The 21,708-nt window shown below is 42.4% G+C and overlaps 2 protein-coding genes and 1 long non-coding RNA gene across 5 annotated transcripts in view; 1 reads left to right on the top strand and 2 right to left on the bottom strand.

Annotated features, from left to right (window-relative positions):
* LOC140335150 (uncharacterized) overlaps positions 1 to 1,744 on the bottom strand; it is a 35,030-nt gene extending 33,286 nt beyond the window's left edge. Inside the window, exon 1 of one of the 3 annotated variants that reach the window (XM_072417569.1) lies at positions 1,449 to 1,744. In XM_072417569.1, coding sequence (XP_072273670.1) covers positions 1,449 to 1,491 — 43 coding nt within the window. In that variant the 5' untranslated portion in view covers positions 1,492 to 1,744. The remainder of the gene's footprint in view (positions 1 to 1,448) is intronic. The other 2 variants (XM_072417568.1, XM_072417566.1) reach the window with 2 other exon arrangements.
* LOC140335152 (uncharacterized) lies at positions 1,425 to 8,892 on the top strand. The gene is made up of 2 exons (XR_011921667.1): positions 1,425 to 1,556; positions 8,681 to 8,892. It is a non-coding gene; the product is annotated as an uncharacterized lncRNA (long non-coding RNA).
* On the bottom strand, positions 8,765 to 18,812 carry NDUFAB1 (NADH:ubiquinone oxidoreductase subunit AB1). Its single transcript, XM_072417570.1, is given in 5 exon segments — positions 8,765 to 8,892; positions 10,055 to 10,174; positions 14,224 to 14,311; positions 15,434 to 15,556; positions 18,620 to 18,812. Coding segments are annotated over 4 exon segments (450 nt in total). The 5' UTR covers positions 18,767 to 18,812; the 3' UTR covers positions 8,765 to 8,892; positions 10,055 to 10,082.
* Between the last annotated feature and the right edge of the window lie 2,896 nt (positions 18,813 to 21,708).

The following is a 21,708-nucleotide window of genomic DNA, read 5'->3' as shown; positions in this document are numbered from 1 at the left end:
ATATATTAAAGATTTATGTATGGAGACCGCCACTGCTGATATGAAATGCTGGCTGCCTGGCTGGGTTCATATCCTGAGACTCTGATATGCAAATCAGGGTGCCTGACTTTTCTCTGACTTTCCTGTCCCAGGGTCATCGGGCCTAATTTATTAAAGCTCTCTAAGACTGGAGACGATGGATGGGTGAACCTAGGTGATCCAGCAAAACTGGAATGGATCTGGTCCAGGATTAAAAAATATTTATGAACTCATAGAAAACAATTGTTAAGAAATACAATCCAGTTTTGCTGGATCACCCAGGTTCTCCCATGATAGTCTTTCTTCCCCAGTTTTGGAGAGCTTTGATAAATCAGGCCCATTGAAAGAACTGAAGCGATCGAATCGACATGACAGCTAGACATTGTCACTGGTTTCTAAGATTTTCTACAGCTGAGTTTTAGAAACATAAAGCAATGTATATAAAGCGGTCCACTGATCCTGCAATCTGATTGTACAATCTACGGACAATTTAAAAGTACAAGAGCGCATGTGATTGGATGTAAGTAAGAGTAAAATTTTATCATGGGCACCAACCTTTATTAGGAGTTTGGGGTAACTAGGTAATAGGGGTAGGTTAGGTTTGGGGTAAGACAGCTTTAATCGCCAGCTTTAATGCATTGGTGCGGTTCAGCCTTATGACACATCTGACATACATATTGGAGTTGTGCACAGGTATGATCACCGTAACACACATGTAGATATTAACCCAATCATTACAATGTCATAGGTGCCATGTCAGTAAAGAAATCTCTGGTGATCCTGCCATAAAGGCCAACGCCTACGGATTTCCTGTAATAAGGTGACAACTGCTCTGCCCCCTTCTCCTACGTTGTCACTTCCATTACACACTACCAATGACCATCATCTCAACACTACCTGCGATCAGCAACCCCAGGACACAATAAAAGACTAAAATCCAAATTTCTGCGGTGAAATGGTTATGAAACGCAAACCAAACATTGACTTAAATCTGACTGATGAAAAAGCTGCATTTTGAATGCATAATGTATGCAGAGAGAGAAGACAAGCATCAAAGGGGAAGGGGGGTGAAATGTTTTTTGAAGGGGAAGATGAAGGATGCAGAGCTACCTTTTCCCTAAATCCCCCACCCCAAAATCTGCCCAAGCCATCTGGTATCTCCTGCCTATGAAATGCCAGCAGTAGCAGCTCCATCCAGCACACAGGAGGCAATTCAGCTGCAGCACACGTACAGTAGGGATCAGTGTACAGTGAGTAGGGGGGGAGATGCTGCTGATCACAGCCTGATCCATATGTATGTAGTGGGGGGGCTCATCACCCCTATACCATTTCATTATCTGCCATCTGCCCCCCCACCAATGCATGGCAGCCCATATGTCCATGATGCCTGCCCAGCTTTCTATGACCTTGCAAAGCGCAGGGCTACTTACCGGCCCCTGGAAGCAGCAAAAGCAGCAGAAGGAAGCGGATCATCCTGGGGCCATGGAGCTCAGATGCAGGCTGATGCCAGGGGAAGGTGGCAGCGGTGCCAGGCGCAGGTAAGGGCTTGCTGGGGGGGGGGGTTCAGATCGCCCCTTTGCTCCCGGCTGTCAATGCCCAGCTGGGCTCCCCGGGTGCAGATTGGGGAGCAGGCGTGTCGGGGGGCGGAGCCCGGGTGCACATGTTCAGGACACCCCGATCCCCAGATGTGAGCGCTGCTGCCACTGTCACATCCACACTACTGTCACTTGTAGCTCTGATCTCTCCTCCCTCCCAACCTGGGGGAGGAGGAGGATGGGGGGATCCATACACCACCCCCTACTGCTGCATCTGGGGGCCACACCACCCCCAGCAGCTCCACTCATCTAATGCAAACCTTATGGATGCCATAAATAAATCCATGCAATGTCTGCTTCACTTTACATGTCACTCCTCCTATTGGCATTTTTCAAACATTTTTTTTTAGATGCAGATTTTGTTAAAATGATGCCAGAGGTTCTGGTTAAGATGACAACGCTCCCTGCTTGCTATTCAAATGCACGCCTGCGTTGTCGCCTAAGCCTGATCAATAAATAAATTATTATTAAACTTTATTTATAAAGCCAATATATTGGCGCTGTACACTAAGAAAGTTATTTTAGTTATCAATAGATCGAGGGTCTCCGAGATTTCCTTATGTTATGGTGACAGCTTCTTGGATTTCTAGCCATAGAGAAGGGGGGCGTACTCAAGCCAGGACATAGTATGGCAGCCATGATATAAAGACAGCAATGAAGAACAGCTAACAGATATGATCTATAGCAGGGGTGTCAAACTCAGGCCCCCGGGCTAAATTTGGCCTGCACTGTAATTATTTTTGGCCCACGAGAAAATACCAAATGTCTACTGCAGCTGGCTTGTTGGTAGACAATGCATGCACCGCTAATACTACAAATCTCAGAATGCTCTGCTGGCACGTCAATCAGGACCCACAAGCGCCCCGTCCTCTGTTAACATTCATTAGCGACTGTCCTCAGTTGTAGATATTTTTTTCAAAAACTATCAAGAATGACCCGTGACTTTGTCCAAATTTTTCATTTTGGCCAACTGTGTATTGGAGTTCGACACCCCTGATCTATAGCTTTGAAGAGATTTCTGGGCACTTCCTGTTCTGTGTCCAGTGCAGGAAATCTCTGCAATGGGATCAGACGTAAAAAAAAGTGGGGTTTCACCTTTCACTATGCTCCAAAAATTTTGGTTAAGATATATTTTCTTTATAAAATTCAATAAAAGATTTTGTACAGTTTAGGATAGAGCGGGTGAGGTTTAGAGGCTCTGTAGGTTGTTGTTGCCATCTGTGGCCCAGCTGGGGAGATTTGCCCTCACTTCCTGTTCTGGTGATAGTTTTCGGACTGGACAGCAGCACAGAATGGTGGTGCTAATGTTCCCTGCAGCATCCAATGATTGCAGAGTTTTTTGATGACTCATTCCAAGGGGGAGGTCCCCTTGACACCCATGGTTCCAGGGGTGTGGGCTGAATGAGGCTGGGTGTCACCCAGTATAGAATAAGTAATACAGTGACAACTGTTTTTATTTTTTATTTTAAGTGGAATTGGACCCAGATTTTTTAATAACCCCACTATCAGGAAATGAGCTTTAAATTCCGTTCACCATCTGGGCATAAAATTATTTTTGGGTCAGCAGGAATGCATCTAAAAAAGAGACAGTTAGGGCCATGATGGCTGCAGCGTTGTAGGCTCAACAGAGGTCCAAACCTCTCCTATTTAGGTGAATGGTCTTGCTGTCCCCGGTGCTGTTTGCCGTCCCAAGCCACACAGGTAGCTACCAGCCATGCGGTTTGACACTACGGGTCTTAAAGGGCCCTAAATGGCAGCACTTTTCCTGTTTCATTGAACGCATTTTTATCAAAAATTTGTATCTGGGAAGTACATCGCCATGGCTGACCACGGCTGTCAGATTGATCGAGTGGCTCCAATATTTTTGAAATCACTGGCCCAGGAAAGGTTTTCTGATTGGAACATGGGACTTTCAAGTCTGAATGCCTGTCCTAGGTCAGTGACCCGCATTTTCAAATACGGTTCACCAGTGGCTACCAGTGAAATGAATCGGACCAGTTGCAGTTCCTTTTTGCACTGGTTTTTGGAGCGTTTCGTGCAGCGTCCGAGGGCTTTCTTCCACTCAAACCGCTTCCACAGAGGAAAGGCTCACAGCATTAAAATGTGCCCGAATTATAACATCTGTCCATGAAGGGTTAATTTGTGCCAAGCCCATAGTTCCCATTTCTGCGATGGAAGGAATGGGTTTGCGGTAGTGCCCGCTGCCCTCGCCCTCTAAATATAGCTCCATCCGCTGGAGGTAATCCACGTAGGTGTGTCATTAGTAGGTGAACGCAGCGACACCCTTGACATTTTGCATTGAAACGGTACGCGGACCATCTGTCACCACAAGCAGCATGACCCATATTAAATTTGGGAGCTGCGGCGATGATATTTAATACAACAAAATTGCACACTGGGAATATATAATGGCCGCTGTCACTCAGATCCAGCCAGCAAGCTGGGGTTGCCATGGCAACAACTACTACCAGAGAACTAAGAAACTGATTAAAAGGAGAGCAAGGAGCCTTTCCATAGAGACATACCTGGAGAGCAGAGCAAGCCTTTCAATGCCCAATAAAGTCTAATAGGCTTTTCAAAAAAAAAAAAAAAAAAAGAAAAAAATGTGTCATAAACAGCTGAATTTGTCTCAAAATAGCTTTGCGGAGGGCTTGAAGGCCACAAAGTGGTTGTGTGCTACCGTTGTGAAATATAAAACACAAACCGGGAGCTGCCAAGTAAAAAATATGAAGAAAATTTGTAAAAATGAAGATGTAAAGGAATGGCAAATGTGTTGTCATAGCAACCAGAGGTTCTAGGCCTCAGGTATTAATGCTAGGCCTCAGCTTGGCCAAGGGCATATTGTCTTCTGGGATTAAATATAACCAGTTTTTTTTATACATAATACATAAATTCATAAAAAGACATAAAGCCTTGAGTTTAATTGACAAATAAAAAAATCTGCATTTATAGAGGTGTAAACCTATTGCAAACCCAGAGGAAGGTGACAACGTTCATTATAAACAATATACTCCAATTAGGGTAAAACTTCCTTTCTGATCCCCTTGGGGATTCAGATATTCCCAGAAACGACATCTATAATTTATTCCTCAGTAACTTTGCAGCAAGTTCTCTATATGGATAATTGATTTATTTTTACATGGGGATCAGGGTAATTGCCTGGGGCCCCACTATTCACAGGGTCCCATTTAATAGAATGGCAGGGGTTCAGAAAGCTAAAATTCTGTTTTTAACCTCTACAAAGGACCTCTTGGGGTCTAAAACCATCCTTGGGTGGCAAAACGTACTTTGCCACATTGCATATGTGTTAATGGGACCCCTCTGCTCTTGCGCTTCCAGCTACAAAAACTAAAACTGTGTTTCCTGACCGATTACATTTTTACAGTGATAAATAATCAGATCTCATCATGTTTGTGTACTATGAACTGTTCTATACCCTGCAGTACCCAATCAGATTGAATCTTCATTGCTCAGGCTTCTTTTTACATAATTATGATTGGTGGATATGAAGCCGCATTTGATCAGTGTGGGGCGAGCGGGCTTTGTTTATCTGTGTTTGGGGCCGGTGTCACTGGGACAATACAAAGAGCTTTGGACTATGTACAATGAGACATTAATGCTGGCTGTGCACAGCGTACAACAAAACATCCACTAACAGTCTCTTCTCCCAACAATGGCACCGCGCTTCTCCCTCCTAACCTGAAATGGTCATTGCTTTGTACAAAATAAGCACTGCAAAAGGACTGCCTGGTTTAAGGGCCTATACACGTTCCTGAACACATAATAGCTGTCATTGCATATAGACTACCCTGACAATGCGGGAGGAAATCAGACTTGAATATTGTAATAAAACATTAGACCTATTTTTAATGTTTAGAAGATATATAAATAGAACCAAAATGCTACAAAACAATATACACGGGGATTTATACATTCTGGTACACAAGCCTGTGTTCCCTGGCATACATTTTTACTATTCAGCATGTGTTGAAGCGTAACAAAACCATAACCTAAACATGTTGCCAAGTTGCAGCTGCATGCTACAACGCAGGTGTAATGCCTTGGCGTGTTGGGCTGCCATAAAGATTAATGACATGGCAGGCATCATGGTGTTCCAGTGCAAAAAAAAAAAAAAAATAAAAGGAGTTGTGATTTTTTTTTTTTCCCTTACATTGGAGCGTGTTAACAGCCCATCCATATATTATCAATGGGCTTCTGTATCTATTGCAATTGTTAATGCATGAAAACATATACAGGTGCATTAACACGCTGCAAAGAAATATCCATAATCCAATGCAGCGTGCCTGTCCATAGATGGCCGCATTCCTTTACATTTGTCAGCTCATTGTTCAGTTTATTGACTTTATGAATTAAATGGCATACTCTGATTTACCTGCACACTGTGAGCATCTCACAATTTGCATTAAAAGCTGCAGCAAGTACCCACCTGTTTTCCTGTCTGATGGTCATCCAGCATTGTTAAGGCTGTTCCTCTGATTGTTTTTGACCCACCGCTTTCAGCATCCCCCAACTAGCCATGTTCTACCTGCATTGAAAAAAGAAGCACAGAAACCCAGTGATGATATTGCAAAGTATTTTAGGTATGTAATGAAAGCAGACATGTTTGAATTATTAATCTCATCAACATGTAAAGTAGGAACCAGGGAAGGCAAAATATATTCAAATGTCAGGTTTAGTCTGGAAATTTACAAAAAGCACCCAGTGCATTCATATGAACCACAGCCCAACCCTAACAAATGCTGTGTGCCCATAAAAAGTAAATATATTGTTTGGAGAAGACTGCATTCTAAATGTCATTTGATCTGATGGCTCTGGGCCCTGAGCCGGTGGTGTGGTACAAACAGCTGCTAACAATGAGGGTGTTACTAGCAGAGACTTCTCACTGCATGGTGTGACTCGCACATTAACAAGTCAGAGACTGGCACAGATCAGGAAGCGTGTGTGTAACACCTTCAGGACTAGTAACAACCACCAGAGGTGTCAGATAGTTTTATATTACCGAAGCTGGCAGTGAATCAAGAAAAAAGAAAGTGTGAATCAAGCAATAGGTACACACATCCGATATGGGAATACAGATTTACGAATTACAGGGTAGGTCTGGGCAAAAAAAAAAACATATCCAGTACATCTCTGCAACAGATGCATCATCCCCCCATTTATTGTCTTTGTGCTTACACAATACATGTCAATCCTGGAAGAAATCCAGGAAAGAAAACGTCCTGGATGAGCTGACAACAGTGCCCGTGCCACACTGAAATCCCAAGCAGAGTTGTCAGACGTCTGAGTTTACTCATGTTAGGATTTCAGAAGACTTCTCTGCTAGAGGATACAAAACTGTGTGATCATGGGGAATAGTACATACAGCAATCACTGAAGCAGGAGCTGCAGCTGAGTTCTCTAACTTTCCTGGTCTGCATACTGGCTGCAGCCATAAAATAAATGGGTGTCAGGGTCCACTTTAAGCTGGCCATACACTGGTGAATTGGAACGCTCGCCACTGGACATTAGAAATAAAGTGGGTGGTGGAGATCAGGTGCTTCCTCAATCAAACAACAGCACACCCAATAATATATTAGTCATGTCATGATCGATAACATGTTTTTTATCCAATGTCTAACCCAGGGATTCTTAACCAGGGGTTCCTTGAGCAATTTGTGCCTCAGGCCAGGTAACACTGTCATCAGTGATCTGTTTAGCTATTTGTAAGGGTGGCATTCTTCCCACTGACCACCTTGCTAATGTAATGCAAATTAATATTGTTATAAAAGAGTTCCATAAGACATGAAAGCCCCCGTTGTTACAAAGTTTGAGAAAGTCTGATCTATTCTAACAAATCATCTAATGTACAGCCAGTTTAACAGCCAAGAATTTCCAGACTGTGCGCAGCAATGGCAGCTCCCAGGTTTCATTATAAGTCGTTCCACTGGATTGCTGTAGAATCTCTAAAAAAACCATCTGGTATTCACCATCAACCCTATGCAAAACTGTTTACATTCAGAAAGGAAACAAGGTAAGGGTGGACAGTGTTTAATCATTTCCCATAAGGCAAGCCAAACTTTTAATTAGTTACCGTCCCTTTCCTGACACACATACAGGTTCTAAGGAAACGACTGTCTATGCTACACATATAACCAACATGCCTTATTAAAGACTGTCCATAGGTAATCACAGCCATTTACAGGCGGAACCAAAACAGGAGAGGACAAGGCATCTAGGTAGGCCATGCAGGTCACACAATTGGATAGATCCTCCTTTAAACTAAGGACAATTTTATGGAATTCTTATTTGTGGCATTCTTGTGGGAAGGCTGGAGTATGTTTTTGGGAATTTGTACCCTTTCCACTAAGTTTTTGCAAGGTCAGGTACTGATACTGAATGGGAAGACATGCCTTGCTGATCGGGTTTCTCCACACCAAACTATGTCCTTATATGAGCTTTCTTTGTGCACGGCCCCAATCGATGCCACAAATTTTTAAAAGTGTCAGGTTTTACCCACTAGTCCAATGTGCTTTATTGGTCAACATGTGCAGGAAATAAAAATAATGATGCACATATATGACAGCCATGTTTGGGAAAGCAGGTGCAGTTTGTTGCCCTCCAATGTTTTATTACATGCTGGTGCATTATGTACACAATAACTATTTCTTACACAGGTGAAGGAGCTCCTCTTATATAATAATAATATATAATGAATAAATACCAACATAAATCACATAGACACAGAACTTTTGAAACTTTTGGGTACGTTCCTTGGTCCAGCACATTTAGCCACCAAAAGCCCCCGATGAGGGGAGAACGGTGAATGCATGGGTGATGTTACCATATTCAGGTATTGTGGCTCATTGACCATAATTGATAAATACCCTTGACCCTTTTATGTACCTGTACTACATAAACCCATTTTGGTCTTACTGGCTTGCAGAGAGCTGCCCTCACTCCATTCTTAAAATGGAGTTATGGATTAGGGTCCACCTTGCCACCAACTAAAGATGTGGCAGCCCAAAAGCATGTACCTAAACATTTCAGCAATTTCTTTCATATTTCAGGTGCTAAGGCCTACCAAGGAAAATATGTGATTAAAGATTTAAAGAAAATGAGGAAAATAAAAAAAGACACCTCAGACTGAAGAATGTTGTTTTACATTTATTAAAGGCCAACACATTCAAACAGTTTAAATACAGGATCCTGGAAGAAGTGGTGACGGCAGCCGCGGTGGCACAACATGCAGGTGCGCTAAAAAGACGCCCAGCACAACTACCTGCGGAGAGAGAGAACAATCAGAACAGAGAAACCCACGGTAAACAGATCTTTCCAATAAAAACCACCGCCAATTCTCCTTTCTTGTAACTTAATTCAAGCTCACTACGGTGCACCAACCTCAAACAGATTTAGAACAAACAATACAGGAACAGAAGGGAGGTTATGATGGCTTTATGAAAATGTATTTAATCATAGGACTATCAAAAAGACAAATGGTAAAATGCAAGCAGTTCCATCATTATCCAATTAAAACTAGACAGATCAATCTATTTATAACAGAGAACTTTCATATCCCTCCTGCTCTTCTGTATAATATATAATGAATCATTTGTGGTCCCACAACATAAAATACGGTCGCTGGAGAAAGTCTCCATTAATGGATTTATTACAATGTATAGAGATTCTGATTTAAGTGTTCCTTCTAATGAGACAAGAACGGCCTTTGTACTAATGGCACATGAACATGAACAGCACATCTTATGTAATAAATTGCATCAAACCACATCTGAACCAAGAAAACACAGCTGCACACATTTCAGCAAAGACAGGTTAATGTCCAGGAGATGTCATTCCCATTCTGGGAATATTTTACATCAACTAATGCACATAAAGATTAGTCAATGCAGAGATTTTACTTTATGCACAGTGACATATTACAGCACAATTCCTCTGATTGCTTTTCCTTAAAGCAAATATATTTCTAGACTATGCTTATTACAATATTTATCTATTCCAAGTTGTAAAACTGAAGCCTTTGCTGACCTCTGTAGCTATTGGCATCCTCTGGCAGTGGAGACAGGGCAGGATTGGCTTTCAGCCGTTTGTATTAGTCTGATCTAGATTTGAGTTTGTCTTTGTGCCAATGCAGTTTGGTTTCATGTACATTCCGCTAGCACTTGACATCACTTTGAGATGCTTCTCAGGTGCCCTTGAGCTTCTGAGATTCATTTCACCTCCTTCTAAGCTACATCAATGTGCGTCAAGCTGCTTTTGCACTCCCACTGACTTGTATGGAAAGAAAAGCAGGTCTGAGTGAAACAAAACCCTACTGACACATGCAATGTAAGTCTTGGACAGGGATTGTTAATGATTCTCTGCACTTGAAGCACTTTACAATGAGACAATATGTGATAAGAGTTCAATTCTCTGCTTATACTTACAATAAACAAAGGACTTGATACATATACTTCATTCATATACATCCTGCTTATCTGCAATGTAATCTACGATCTCTTGTGGGGTCATCAACTTCTCACCATCGGCATCTGGGATTTCAAAGCCTACAAGAAAAGAGCAGAGTTTAATGCAATAGGCACAGTAAGTGTCTACTGAGTAATGGTAACAGAAAGCTAAAGTGCAATTCTAGCAGCTGCAGCAGAATATGAAGTCCCTATCCCCTGCTGCCAGGCCATGGGGGAACTCACTGTTCTGCAACTGCTGGAGGACACAAAGCTTCCTTGACTCTGATTTAGGGAGCGCAGTAATGGCAGCTTTAGATAGTTTAGGCAAGTAATGTCTCAAGCTGTTATTGAGCAGCTTCCAGCGAGTCTTGGCCAGCCATAACTCCCAGAACACCCGTAGCGGCCAGCAGAACTTGTGGTTTCTTATCATTCAGCAACTGCCTTTTCTTGCCTTCAGTTCTATGGACTTTTCAAGATTTTGCTTCCCCTTTTTAAGATGCAGATTGAATGCGATCATCCTTTAAAGCAGGGGTGTCAAAATCTGGTCTGCAATGTCCTTTTTTTGGGGCCCAAAGGAATCCTAAATATGAATTGCAGCTGGCCTGCTGCTGCATTGAAATAGCGCCACTACTACGATTCCCGGCATCACTCGCGTCTATAGACCAGCAGCCTATACGTGGCTCCGCATTAGACTGTTTTATAGACGCAAGTAATGCCGGGAATTGTAGTAGCGGCATTTCTCGCGTCTATAGACCAGCAGCCTCTCGGGCTATGCTTGGCCCCGACTCATAACATTAAGCCCTGCATTGGACTGTTTTCTTGAATTGTATTATCGGTGCTATTTCACTTTCAAGTTTGGCCTACGACTTTGTCTAAGTTTTTAATTTTGTCCCACTGTGTATTTGAGTTTGACAACCATGTTATAGAGCAACTACAGGCAAACAGATATATACACCACTCTGCTATACCACACAGCCCTGTCTAGCAAAAGAAGAGGCTTGGGCTGTCTCAACTGCAGTATAGCGTTCAGTTTTTTTTCTCAAGCCCTCGCTTTGATTGGACAGTGAATTGGGATGGAATGAACTCCTCTCCATATCTCTGCCCCTTTGCTTATCAGCATGCTTATTGCACTTCATGTTCCGAGTTACTTGCCCGGGACACGCAAGCAAATTAGATGTTTGAATTTGCATGTCTGCCCAGGGTCAGAGCATTTTCAGAAGGTGGTCAGCAATGGCAGCACAGTATTTTTCTCTGGCCAGCTCTATAAAACTTGCAAGGATGGGGCAGCAAGACTCATGGCTTATTAGTAAGTTGCCGATGTGCTTTTGTAACAAAGCCATGTGAAAATAAGTGTGTGTTGCCAATAATCACTCATTAGCATTCATCCAAAAAGAGGATAGGTGAAAGCTGGAACAAGATACTACGGGTGACATCTATATTCATCAGTTCCAACCACATCTGAGAAGCCAATATTTGCTTTTATCATCCCGCAAAATTATTGGGCTGCCATTTCCTGCCTTAACCTGTATTCCCCATGCCTACACATGTGTTTACTGATGCTTGCGCACACAGCCAGTTGCCTAGCAACCCGTGAGCTGGTAGGGGTAGCAAAAAAATCTACAGAAAACGCTCGCTACCTCTGCTGAGGCTGTCCTACTGACACAGATAATTAAAAATAAATCATTGCTGAGAGCAATGTCACGGTTCAACTTAAACAAATTTTTTTTTTTTTAGCAAAGACTTTTTCTCTATTAGGAATTGAGATCTAAGATAGGCGCTTATAGAATTCCTTGCACAAGGTGGAAAGAGAATGGCGAGACAAATTCCATAAATAAATGATTCTATCTCAAGTACAGGGAAAATGTAAAGGGTTGCATTAGGGTACAAAGGTTTATTTATTAGATTTGATAATGCCATGGTCAGGACATACAATATGTAAAAATACAGCTTCTGTTAAACCTTGTGTAGTTCTGTTCTAGCACTATTCCTTTCCTGCATGTAGTAGATGGTCAATACTTGGTATGGCGAACACGTACAACTCCAAGCATAAAAACATCATCCATCAAAGCCCTGCATGTCACCGGTAACATGGTGCAAGCTCTCCACCTAGTGGTAAGAAAGACTATTGCAAAGAACCAAGTGAAACTGACAAGTAAAATTTTAGAATTGGATGGCCCCTATAAAAGTGTAAATTATTGATATAGATGAATCACAAGAGGGGAATTTACATTTACTTGTCACTGCAAGATCAGGACAGCAGTTGTCACTTTGGTCATTCTTACCATCTCCTGTTCTACTGCTGTCAGATAGACATTTTAGCTGATCCCTAACGGAGTGTGAAAAATGGTACTACAATGCCCAGGCTTATTTCAGCCTTGTACTCTGCAGACTTACCCCCTTTAAATCATTAAATTAAATGTTTAACATATTTTATGTTACTGCCTGTGAGCCTAGGGGTTTAATGTCATGTCAATGTCATTTAGGGAGGGTGGGGCTTCATAAAGGCACCCTAGGCTCCCAGAAAAAGAATGTCATGAGTGTTCGCATTATTTGGCCTCCATCAGGTTTTGCTCCAGTGAGACTGCTTTATTGGAACATTTTGCAATCACCAGTCGCAACCTTCACACTGAGAACATCCACTCTGGTAAAATAAACATCAGTTTGGCACAAGTTTCTTTTTCACAGTTCATATAAACTATTGGCTGTCCAAAGGTTTTTCGAGCATTGCTCTTTGATCCAACTCTCCATTCTTGGTTTAAACATCTTTATAACAAATAAGCCAGGAGAATAGTTTTACCCAATTCAAATTTTTAAAAGATGAACTGGTAGCTAGGGGCTGCACGGTGGGCTCTGAGGTAGCCTTTGCAGCGCTGAGTCCCAGGTTCGAATCTTGGCCAGGACATTATCTGCATGGAGTTTGCAGGTTCTCCCCGTGTCTGCGTGGGTTTCCTCCGGGTACTCTGATTTCCTCCCACATTCCAAAAACATGCAGTTAGGTTACTTGGCTCCCCCTCAAAATTGACCTTAGACTACACTAATGACATATGACTATGGTAGGGACATTAGATTGTGAGCTCCTATGAGGGACAGTTAGTGACACGACTATCCACATTGTACAACTCTGCGTAATATGATGGCGCTATATAAATACTGCGTACTAATAGCTAACAACAAAAACGGGAAAAAAAACCAAGCTGCCTCTAGCAGGGTGGGGTCTGGCAGCCAATAGGGGCCACTGGGTGTTTGTTTGGTACATAACGTCGTACTCCTGCAGGTGGCAGCATAACCCACTGGTCAAGTACCATCTTGCTGTGTCCTTCAAGTGGAAGAAAATACTAGTGGTATGGCTGTGAGGCTGAGTACACACGCAAGACTTTTGTCGTTGGAAAGGATCTTTCCTTTCCAAAGAAGCAGGAACTAGCACATACAGTGCCGTTCTCAATGGCGAGGGTAGATGGATGGAGCAGCACCCCGCTGCACTCCTCTCTTTACTTGCATTGCAGTCATTCATGGATCCACCAGGATGGATCCATGAACAACGTTGGATGAGCGTTGTACACACTCGACAGATTCTTGTTGGATACTAGCCCTAAAGCGATAATCGCACGAGAATCATCTGATGTGTGTACTTAGTCTTAGGCTTCAGTGCTTCCAATCTCGGACAAGCATGCAGCAAGCAGTATTTTCAGCGGCAGACCAGTTACCCTATTTGTTGCTGTAGAGGATTCCTTTCATATGAATCCCTTCAGATGCTGCAGGTATTACAGATAGGTTATATTCTCTTAAACTTCAGAAAACATGATGTGCCTGCTGTGATTTGATTCAGAATGACCAGTTTGGCTGTGCCTTTAGAATTCAACAAGGTGGCTATGCCCAGGCTAGACTGACAAACCTTGCGATAAAGGATGGGGCACCCTCATCTCTTGAATCACGCCTGCATCATAAGTGAAAACCACTGTGCAGTGTTTGGTAAGGAAATGCAAGTGCTCTTCAGCAAGTCTTTGTCTGTCATTTATAGAAATGTTTCTGGACTGACAATAGTAGGCGGGAAAGGTATGGCCTTTCCAAAATATACCAAACCTAACAAACACACTATAAACATCAAAGAAACGGAAATCAGTCAATAAACCAGGGTACACCCATCTTACCAAACTCATCCTCTATTGCCATGATTATCTCAACTTGGTCCAAACTATCCAATCCAAGGTCTTTCATGAAATGAGAGTTGACTGTGAGCTGCAGGAAGCACAATATTATTTTGGTTATTATATTGCTAAAACTTTACTTTTGTATACATAGGTCAAAATACAGCTCCATTACAATGCAGCTTAACAATTAGATCATTCCGAGAATCTTGTATCTGGATATGAAAAAGTTAAATTATAACTGATCAAAAGATAATTCCAGAGGTTAGGAATAGTTTTTCAGCCTCTTTCTGGTAAGATTGCCCATTTCATTTCTATACAATGAGGGTGCATGTTAATTGCATATTCATAACTGGAGCTCAGGGTCACCTAACACAACCACACAAACTGCAAAATTTACGGTTTATGGTATCGCACTCCTGAGATTGCATTTATTCGCTGTGTATGTTCGACCAAACTGTGATTGGTTAAAATTGTGTTTTCTTTGACACATTTAGTCCTCATTATTAATTAAAACATTAAAAAAAAAAATATATATATATATATATATATATACACTCATTACAAGGGATCACATTAAAGTCAGTCCAGTGGAATGCTCTGCGTTGCCCATTTGTCTAGCCAAACAAATGTTTGCTGAGCTGAACATGTGCAGAGCCATTTAAACTCTTGTGCAAGGCAATGAATTACTAAAGGATGATAGGCTGTTTAGCAAAGTGAAGTCTCCCCTTGCAAGAGATAATTCATTCATTTTAGTAGTGAATGAAGTAAAGCTCTGCTAACTTCAACCATCCAATCACAGTGCAAGGTTGTGAAATTTCACTTTGGAAAGAAAACCCAATCATGTGCAAGGAAATGTAAACATGCTTGCACATGATTGGATGTGTTAAAGTCAGCAGAGCTTCAACTCATTCACTAAGAAAAATATCCCTGAACAGCATGTATTCCTTTAGTAAATTGAAGCCAAAATCTCTGGTGAGCCGGTTGTCCTGAGAATGAAACCAGGTAATGCCTTCCACAAAGCCAAAGATTGAAAGACGGGCGAGTTTATGAATGTTACTTTGTGGAAAGAAGCAGCAGATCTAAAGCATCCCTATGGGAGTGTATCTAAGCTGCATAAATGGTACCTTTCATTGCACATTGACCCTGAAGACAATGACAGAGCTGCCCTGCCTAGGGAAGTTTAGGAATACTGAAAGAAATGAAAACTCACTTTTTCTGGGTCAACCTTATCCTACAGCTTCAATACGTATAAAACTCGTTCTGCAATGCTCTCCAAGGTAAGAGGAGGACCTTCGCTGTACTGGCGACATGACTTATATAAGTAACTGGAGACCTATAGAGAGATAACAGGAAAAGAAAGAGGTCACTTTTTGTAAATCTGCACAAGAAAAACATAAAATTGAGCTCCACGGACACAAGTAGCACCCAGAACTACCATATTGTGAACCTGGCTGTATCTGCCCATCCAGCAGCCCCATACTCACCTAATCCTGATCAGATTGTATTTAACCCCCCTAGTGGTATTCCAAAATGTGACTGGGGGTAGATTTTACTTGCTAAAAGCAGTCACACTCAGGGTCGCCAAAAGCACACACACAAGGAAAAAACAAAACGCTTACCTTATTCCTTTGGCCTTCCCCGGCGTCCTGCTCGTACCTGCAGGTAGTCAGGACACGTCTTCTTCCTCCGATCTGCAGCCGGCGACTGCAGAGACGTTCTCCGGGGTTTCCCAGTGACGTCGGTGTATGCTTTAGCACGGGTGGAAGGCGTGGCAGGAAATTTAAATAATTTTGTATTGGATTCAATACAAAATAACTGTACTGAATCCAATACAAGTAAATATTTTAATATATATATATATATTTATTATACATGCTACTGTACAGTTATATTACAGGTTTTAGTATTTTTATGCACCTTTGTTTTAACTTTTTTTTTAATTTAAAGTTTATTAATAAATGTATTAAATATTGGACATATTTAGGTGAGTTATGCCTAAGAATTATATGTCTACAATGTAAAAAAAACATTTTCATGCAAAACAATGTGCCGCTTTTTGCATGAAAATATGGACATAATTAGAACGCTAGGGGGGTTAAAAGAACAAGGCACACATGGAAACATGCCATTTGATTTTTATTAGTATAACTTTCCAGGGATCTCTTGTATTCTCCACCTATCAGAGGTGTCAAGCTAAGCGTTTCCTACCTCCAGCCTAATCTGAGGGCTGAGAAGACACAAAAACTGCAATACTAATCATTCTGCCAGGATGAAAGAAAAAGCAAACCTTTCTCTGACTGGTCACCTGGATCAATACTTTTACCAAATAACCCTGATTAAGTATGTAGATAAGGACTTCTGACATTACTTCGGTATGAACACTTGTTTTAGGTAATTATTTTAGGTCAAATTCAAATAACTGAAGCTGATCCGAAAGGGAAGGAATACAAGTGAATACCGGCATTCACATCTATCCAACAATTCAATACTGAAGAATCAGACTTGTACTAATGCTCACTATTGACGTCAAACTAAGTGAAGTTATTATTAATATACAGTATTTATATAGCGCCTACATATTATACAGCACTGTACAAAGTCTATAGTCATGTCCCTCAAAGGAGCTCGCAATCTAATGTCCCTATCATAGTCATATGTCTTTATACAGTCCAAAGGTAATTTTGGGGGAAGCCAAATAAATTAACTGCATGTTTTAGGAATGCGAGAGGAAACTCACACAAACACAGCGAGAACATACAAACTCCATGCAGATAGTGTCCTGGCTGAGTAAAGTTGAACTTTAAAGCAAACCCCCTCCCCCAGTACACCCAGTAATGCTAAAACAATACTTACCTTCAGTCCTGCTCTGGTGACCTTCACTGTACAACCTTAATAGCCACCCCATAGCCTTTCACTGCGGAAAGTGGTGTCCTGCCCCAGGCCATGCATTGCCTAACCATGGCAGACCCCCCATGTATTTCAATGTACGTGGCCACACACCTAACAATGTCCCCAGTGTTTTCCCCAGCCCCCTTAGCCAAGTGCAGCACTCAGCACCAATAGTTGGGGCACAATACAAAAATGATGGAAAAATGGGGCATATGAAGAGGGAGGGCATTAGAAAGCTGACAAAATTAGAATTGGATTACTAGATTCTAGGGTAACAAGGACCGAGAACACTAAATGTGTCATTTGTTACCCTGCCCACTTTGACCACCTGCTTACAGCTTCTTCCCAGGCACTTAAAAAAAAAAAAAAAAGTTCTGGGGAGAACACGGCTCCCTGATCAGTAGCTCCTCATTCATAGGAATGAATTAGAATGCACAGCTACACCAGGCATGGCTGCATACTGCCCCAGAACCACCAGCAGCCCACGGACACAGACCAGTGTTCTCCCCATAGCTGGGCTGTTTTTAAAAAGTTGGGTCACAATGCAGAAGCTGCCACCCATCTACAGTTTCTTCTCACCCGGCTTAAAAAAACATCTAACTCGGGTTCGCGAAGCTAATCGTGGATTCCCCGCGCTATATCCTATTAAGCGGACCGAGTTTTAATAGGTGGTTTTCAGCAAGTACAGAAGATGTTCTGCAGATCCCACTGCATCCTTTTCAGTTTAGTGAGCTAAAAAGACAGCAAGAACAATCTTATCTGTTTCAACTACAAATCCCATCTCATGAAGATGTTTGAAGGGCAATCTGTGTGAAAACGTTGGTGGCCCCCATGCAGTGCAGAGACTTGAAATAAAGGAGGGAAAAAAGAAAACTAATGCAGCCACCACATCCAAGGACTGGTAAAACTGCAGTATGATATTTTAGGGGTTAGTTCATGGGTTTATTGTTCGGATCCTCTGTGCCATAGTAAGTATATCCCACCGACATCCCTGGGAGTAGCACTGGGCCAAATCTAAGAGATGCAGCTGCTTTCAGGATTGCATGCCATGGATCCCAATGCCCCGGTCAGACTGTAGCGAGGCTGCCTTTCCACTGGGGGGGTGCAGGGAAAAGGTCACATGTTCATTGGGCCCCACCAAGTACGAGGAGGACTAGGATGGGGGTCAGCCGCTGATCTAAGGTTAGTATAACGGGAAGAATTATATAAAAATCTGCCAATGTAAAAATACTGCCAGGCCTGATAGCGACCCCAATATTTCCTGTATGGAGTTCTGATGACGCCATGTGATGATGAGATCCAGAATGACAGTCAGGCCACGAGAGAGCAATGGCAGCCTGACAACCCCCCATTACTACAGTATTCATAGCAACCAATTAGAATCCAGCTGCTACTGCTCTAACCTTGGTAGAAAGCCCTCAGATTGGTTGCTATGGGTTACCACACTGAGCACCTTGCATCAGGCCTCCCCCTCGTCTTCTAGGTGACCCTGACCCCCGTACTGTACCTGTTTGCTGAGCAGCGGGGTCGGCTGTGCGTGTGTGCTCAGGGTGGAACGCTGCCGACACACAGCTCCGCTCAGAGCCGCCACAGAGCGCCGGGGGAGAGGGCGCAGAGCCGCGCGGACACACACACAGAGGGCACGGGACGCCATGGCTGACAGCGGCTACCCACACTGCACCGCGGCAAAGACAGGACCAGCGAGACTTCCGGGGGCGGGACAGAACAGCCAGCAACCATAGAGAGCAGATTATAAGAATAAGACACTTCGCTCGTACAGCGGCCTGTCTGCGCTTTGAAACCGTTTAGTAATAAAATAAAGTGGATTTTTTTATCACCTCAAAAGCAACGTGACGTCTGTGGTGTTAAATAACACCGGAGGGAATGTCACTCCGCCATTTTGGCACACCCACTTTATTTAATCCCGCGCCATCTTGCTGCACCCAATAAGGACAGAGGAGAAGGTCACGGGGTGTCATTGAGCCTGTCACATGGTTTGACAGTCATTCCTATCACCCAGGGCATTTTATAGGACAGGGCAAGGGTTGCCATAGCAATTATTTATGCGCTGTTAATAAATTGGTTGTTATAAATCTGATTAATCAATTGCTGATTTTTTTGGGGGGGAGCCTTTCCCCTGTCATTTGTACATAGATTCCTGAACATAACACAGCACCCAGCCTCATTGAGATTAGCGTGTAATGGCGAGCCTCCATTATTAAAAAGACTGCAACCCATTGAGCCTGATATATTAACCTCCCTAGCGGTCTAATTCCGTGCAAATTTTCATGCAAAAAGCGGTACAATTTATTGCATGAAAATGTATTTATTATTGTAGGCTGTAATTCCTAGGCATAACTCACCGATATTTAATAAATTCATTACATTTAATAATAAACTTTAAATAACAAAAGACAAAAATCTGTTAAAAAAAAATATTTAAACATGTAATATAAGTGTACAGTAGCATGTATAATATATATATATTATTTATATATATATTATATTAATATTTTTTTGTATTGGACTCAATACAGTTATTTTGTATTGAAACCAATACAAAATTATTTGAATTTCCCGCCAATCCGCCCACCGGCACCGACGCATGCATCAACGTCACCGGGAAACCCCGGGGATCTTCGCTACATTTGCCAGCTGGAGATCGAGGAGGAAGGACGTGTCCCCGGGACCTGCGGGGACCAGCAGGACAACAGGGGTTGACAACGGAACAAGGTACGTGGGGTTTTTTTTTTTTAGTTAAAAGCTACCCCGAGTGTGACTCATGATTACCGCTATTTGTAGGTAAATACCACCTGGAGTCACACTCGGGTATACCGCCAGGGGGGTTAAAGCTCTCCAAGACTGGAGAAGATAGACGATCATGGGAGAACCTGGGTGATAAAGCACACCTGGAATGGATCAGGTCCCAAGATTGAAAACATTTGCCAAATAATAGGAAATGATTTTAAGAAATCCATTCCAGGTTTGCTGGATCCCCCAGGTTCTCCCATGATCGTCTATCATCTCCAGTCTTGGCTTTATTAAATCAGGCCCAAGGAATGAAAAGGACGAGTCTGGAATAGTCAGGCTGGGGAGGGAAAGGCTGGGCGATGCCCGATATTCTCCAGCCCGGAAATAAAGTGTGCTCTGTTTTAATTGCTGCAGATTTCAATGCACATTGGCTCACTGGTTAGCACTCTGGCCTTTGCAGCGCTAGGTCCCAGGTTCAAATCTCAGCCAGGACATCATCTGCATGGAGTTTGCAGGTTACCCCATGTTGCGTGAGATTTCTCAGGGTACTCTGGTTTCCTCCCACATTCCAAAACATTAATTGGCTTCACCCCAAAATTGACCCTAGACTTATTGACATATGACTATGGTAGGGACATTAGATTGTGAGCTCCTTTGAGGGACAACTAGTCACATGAGTATGGACTTTGTACAGCGCTGTGTAATATGTTGGTGCTATATAAAAATAGTGTAGTAGTAATAATAATAACACAGGGCCCCCAGTAAGGCACCTCTGAAACTGACATGTCTACCACTGGCATCATGAGATCCAGTAATCATCTCTATACCGTCATACGCCATTCCCTCCAAAAGGCCCAAATCACAGCCCCAAAGTAATGGCAGACTGCATATAGACTTTTAGATTAAACCCACATGGGTGAAACCATCACAAAGGGAGGAATCTGGTCTTGACTATCTAGATCAGTGTGAGGAAGCCCGTTTAGGGCGAAACGTGTCAGGAGAGACTATAAGTACAGTACTAACCCACATCTTGGACTCTTTAGTGAGAGTATTTTAAAAAAGTCATGGTTCAATATTGCTATGGCCTCTTTTACCAATTATGTTTCTTAGAAGTATATGTTTTAGTAATTGAAATAAAAGGTTTTATGTCATGCTAGACTTTTTTTCTGCCATAAAGAGCCGCTATCTTTCCACTTTTTCTCTTATCTAGATCAGTGTTCCTCCATCAGGGTTCCTCCAGAGTTTACTAGGGTTTCCTTGAACAATGAGAAATGTATTTTAAGTTCAAGTAACACCCATGATCTTTTTGGCTATCTGTAAGAGTAACAATCTTCCCACTGACCACCAATGTAAGAGGAATTCTTCCCACTGACCACCAATGTAAGAGTGACATTCTTCCCAATGGCCTGCAATGTAAGAGGAATTCTTCCCACTGACCATCACACTAATGTACTGTGAGCTGTGGATATAGGAATTTTACTAGGGTTTACCTGAAGACTTGAAAGTTATTCAAGGGTTCCACCATGTTAAAAAGGTCAGGAAAGTATGATCTAGATCTTTGATGTTTGTTATTTGCTGGATGTATGCAGAGTGCAGCTAGATTTTTTTCAAAACTACAAAGCTGTACAGTGCTAATGAAAATTATAAGTAAGGCAATGCTCTGCCAGAGCTAGAAAGGTGACATCAAATGAAAAAAAAAAGTAGAAGAAAGCAGTTCTGCTGCAGGAAAATGAGAAGATCTGGATTTTATGATCACATTATATGATACCTTAACACAGGTGTCGGCAACCTCTGGCCTTTAGGCCAGATACGGCCCAGCCGGTAGTTCGTTCAGGCCTAATGCCG

Source organism: Pyxicephalus adspersus, chromosome 7, assembly GCF_032062135.1.
Source record: "Pyxicephalus adspersus chromosome 7, UCB_Pads_2.0, whole genome shotgun sequence".
Classification (NCBI taxonomy): Eukaryota; Metazoa; Chordata; class Amphibia; order Anura; family Pyxicephalidae; genus Pyxicephalus; species Pyxicephalus adspersus.
Note: the sequence above shows the minus strand (reverse complement) of the source record. Positions and strands in the feature narration are given on the sequence as shown.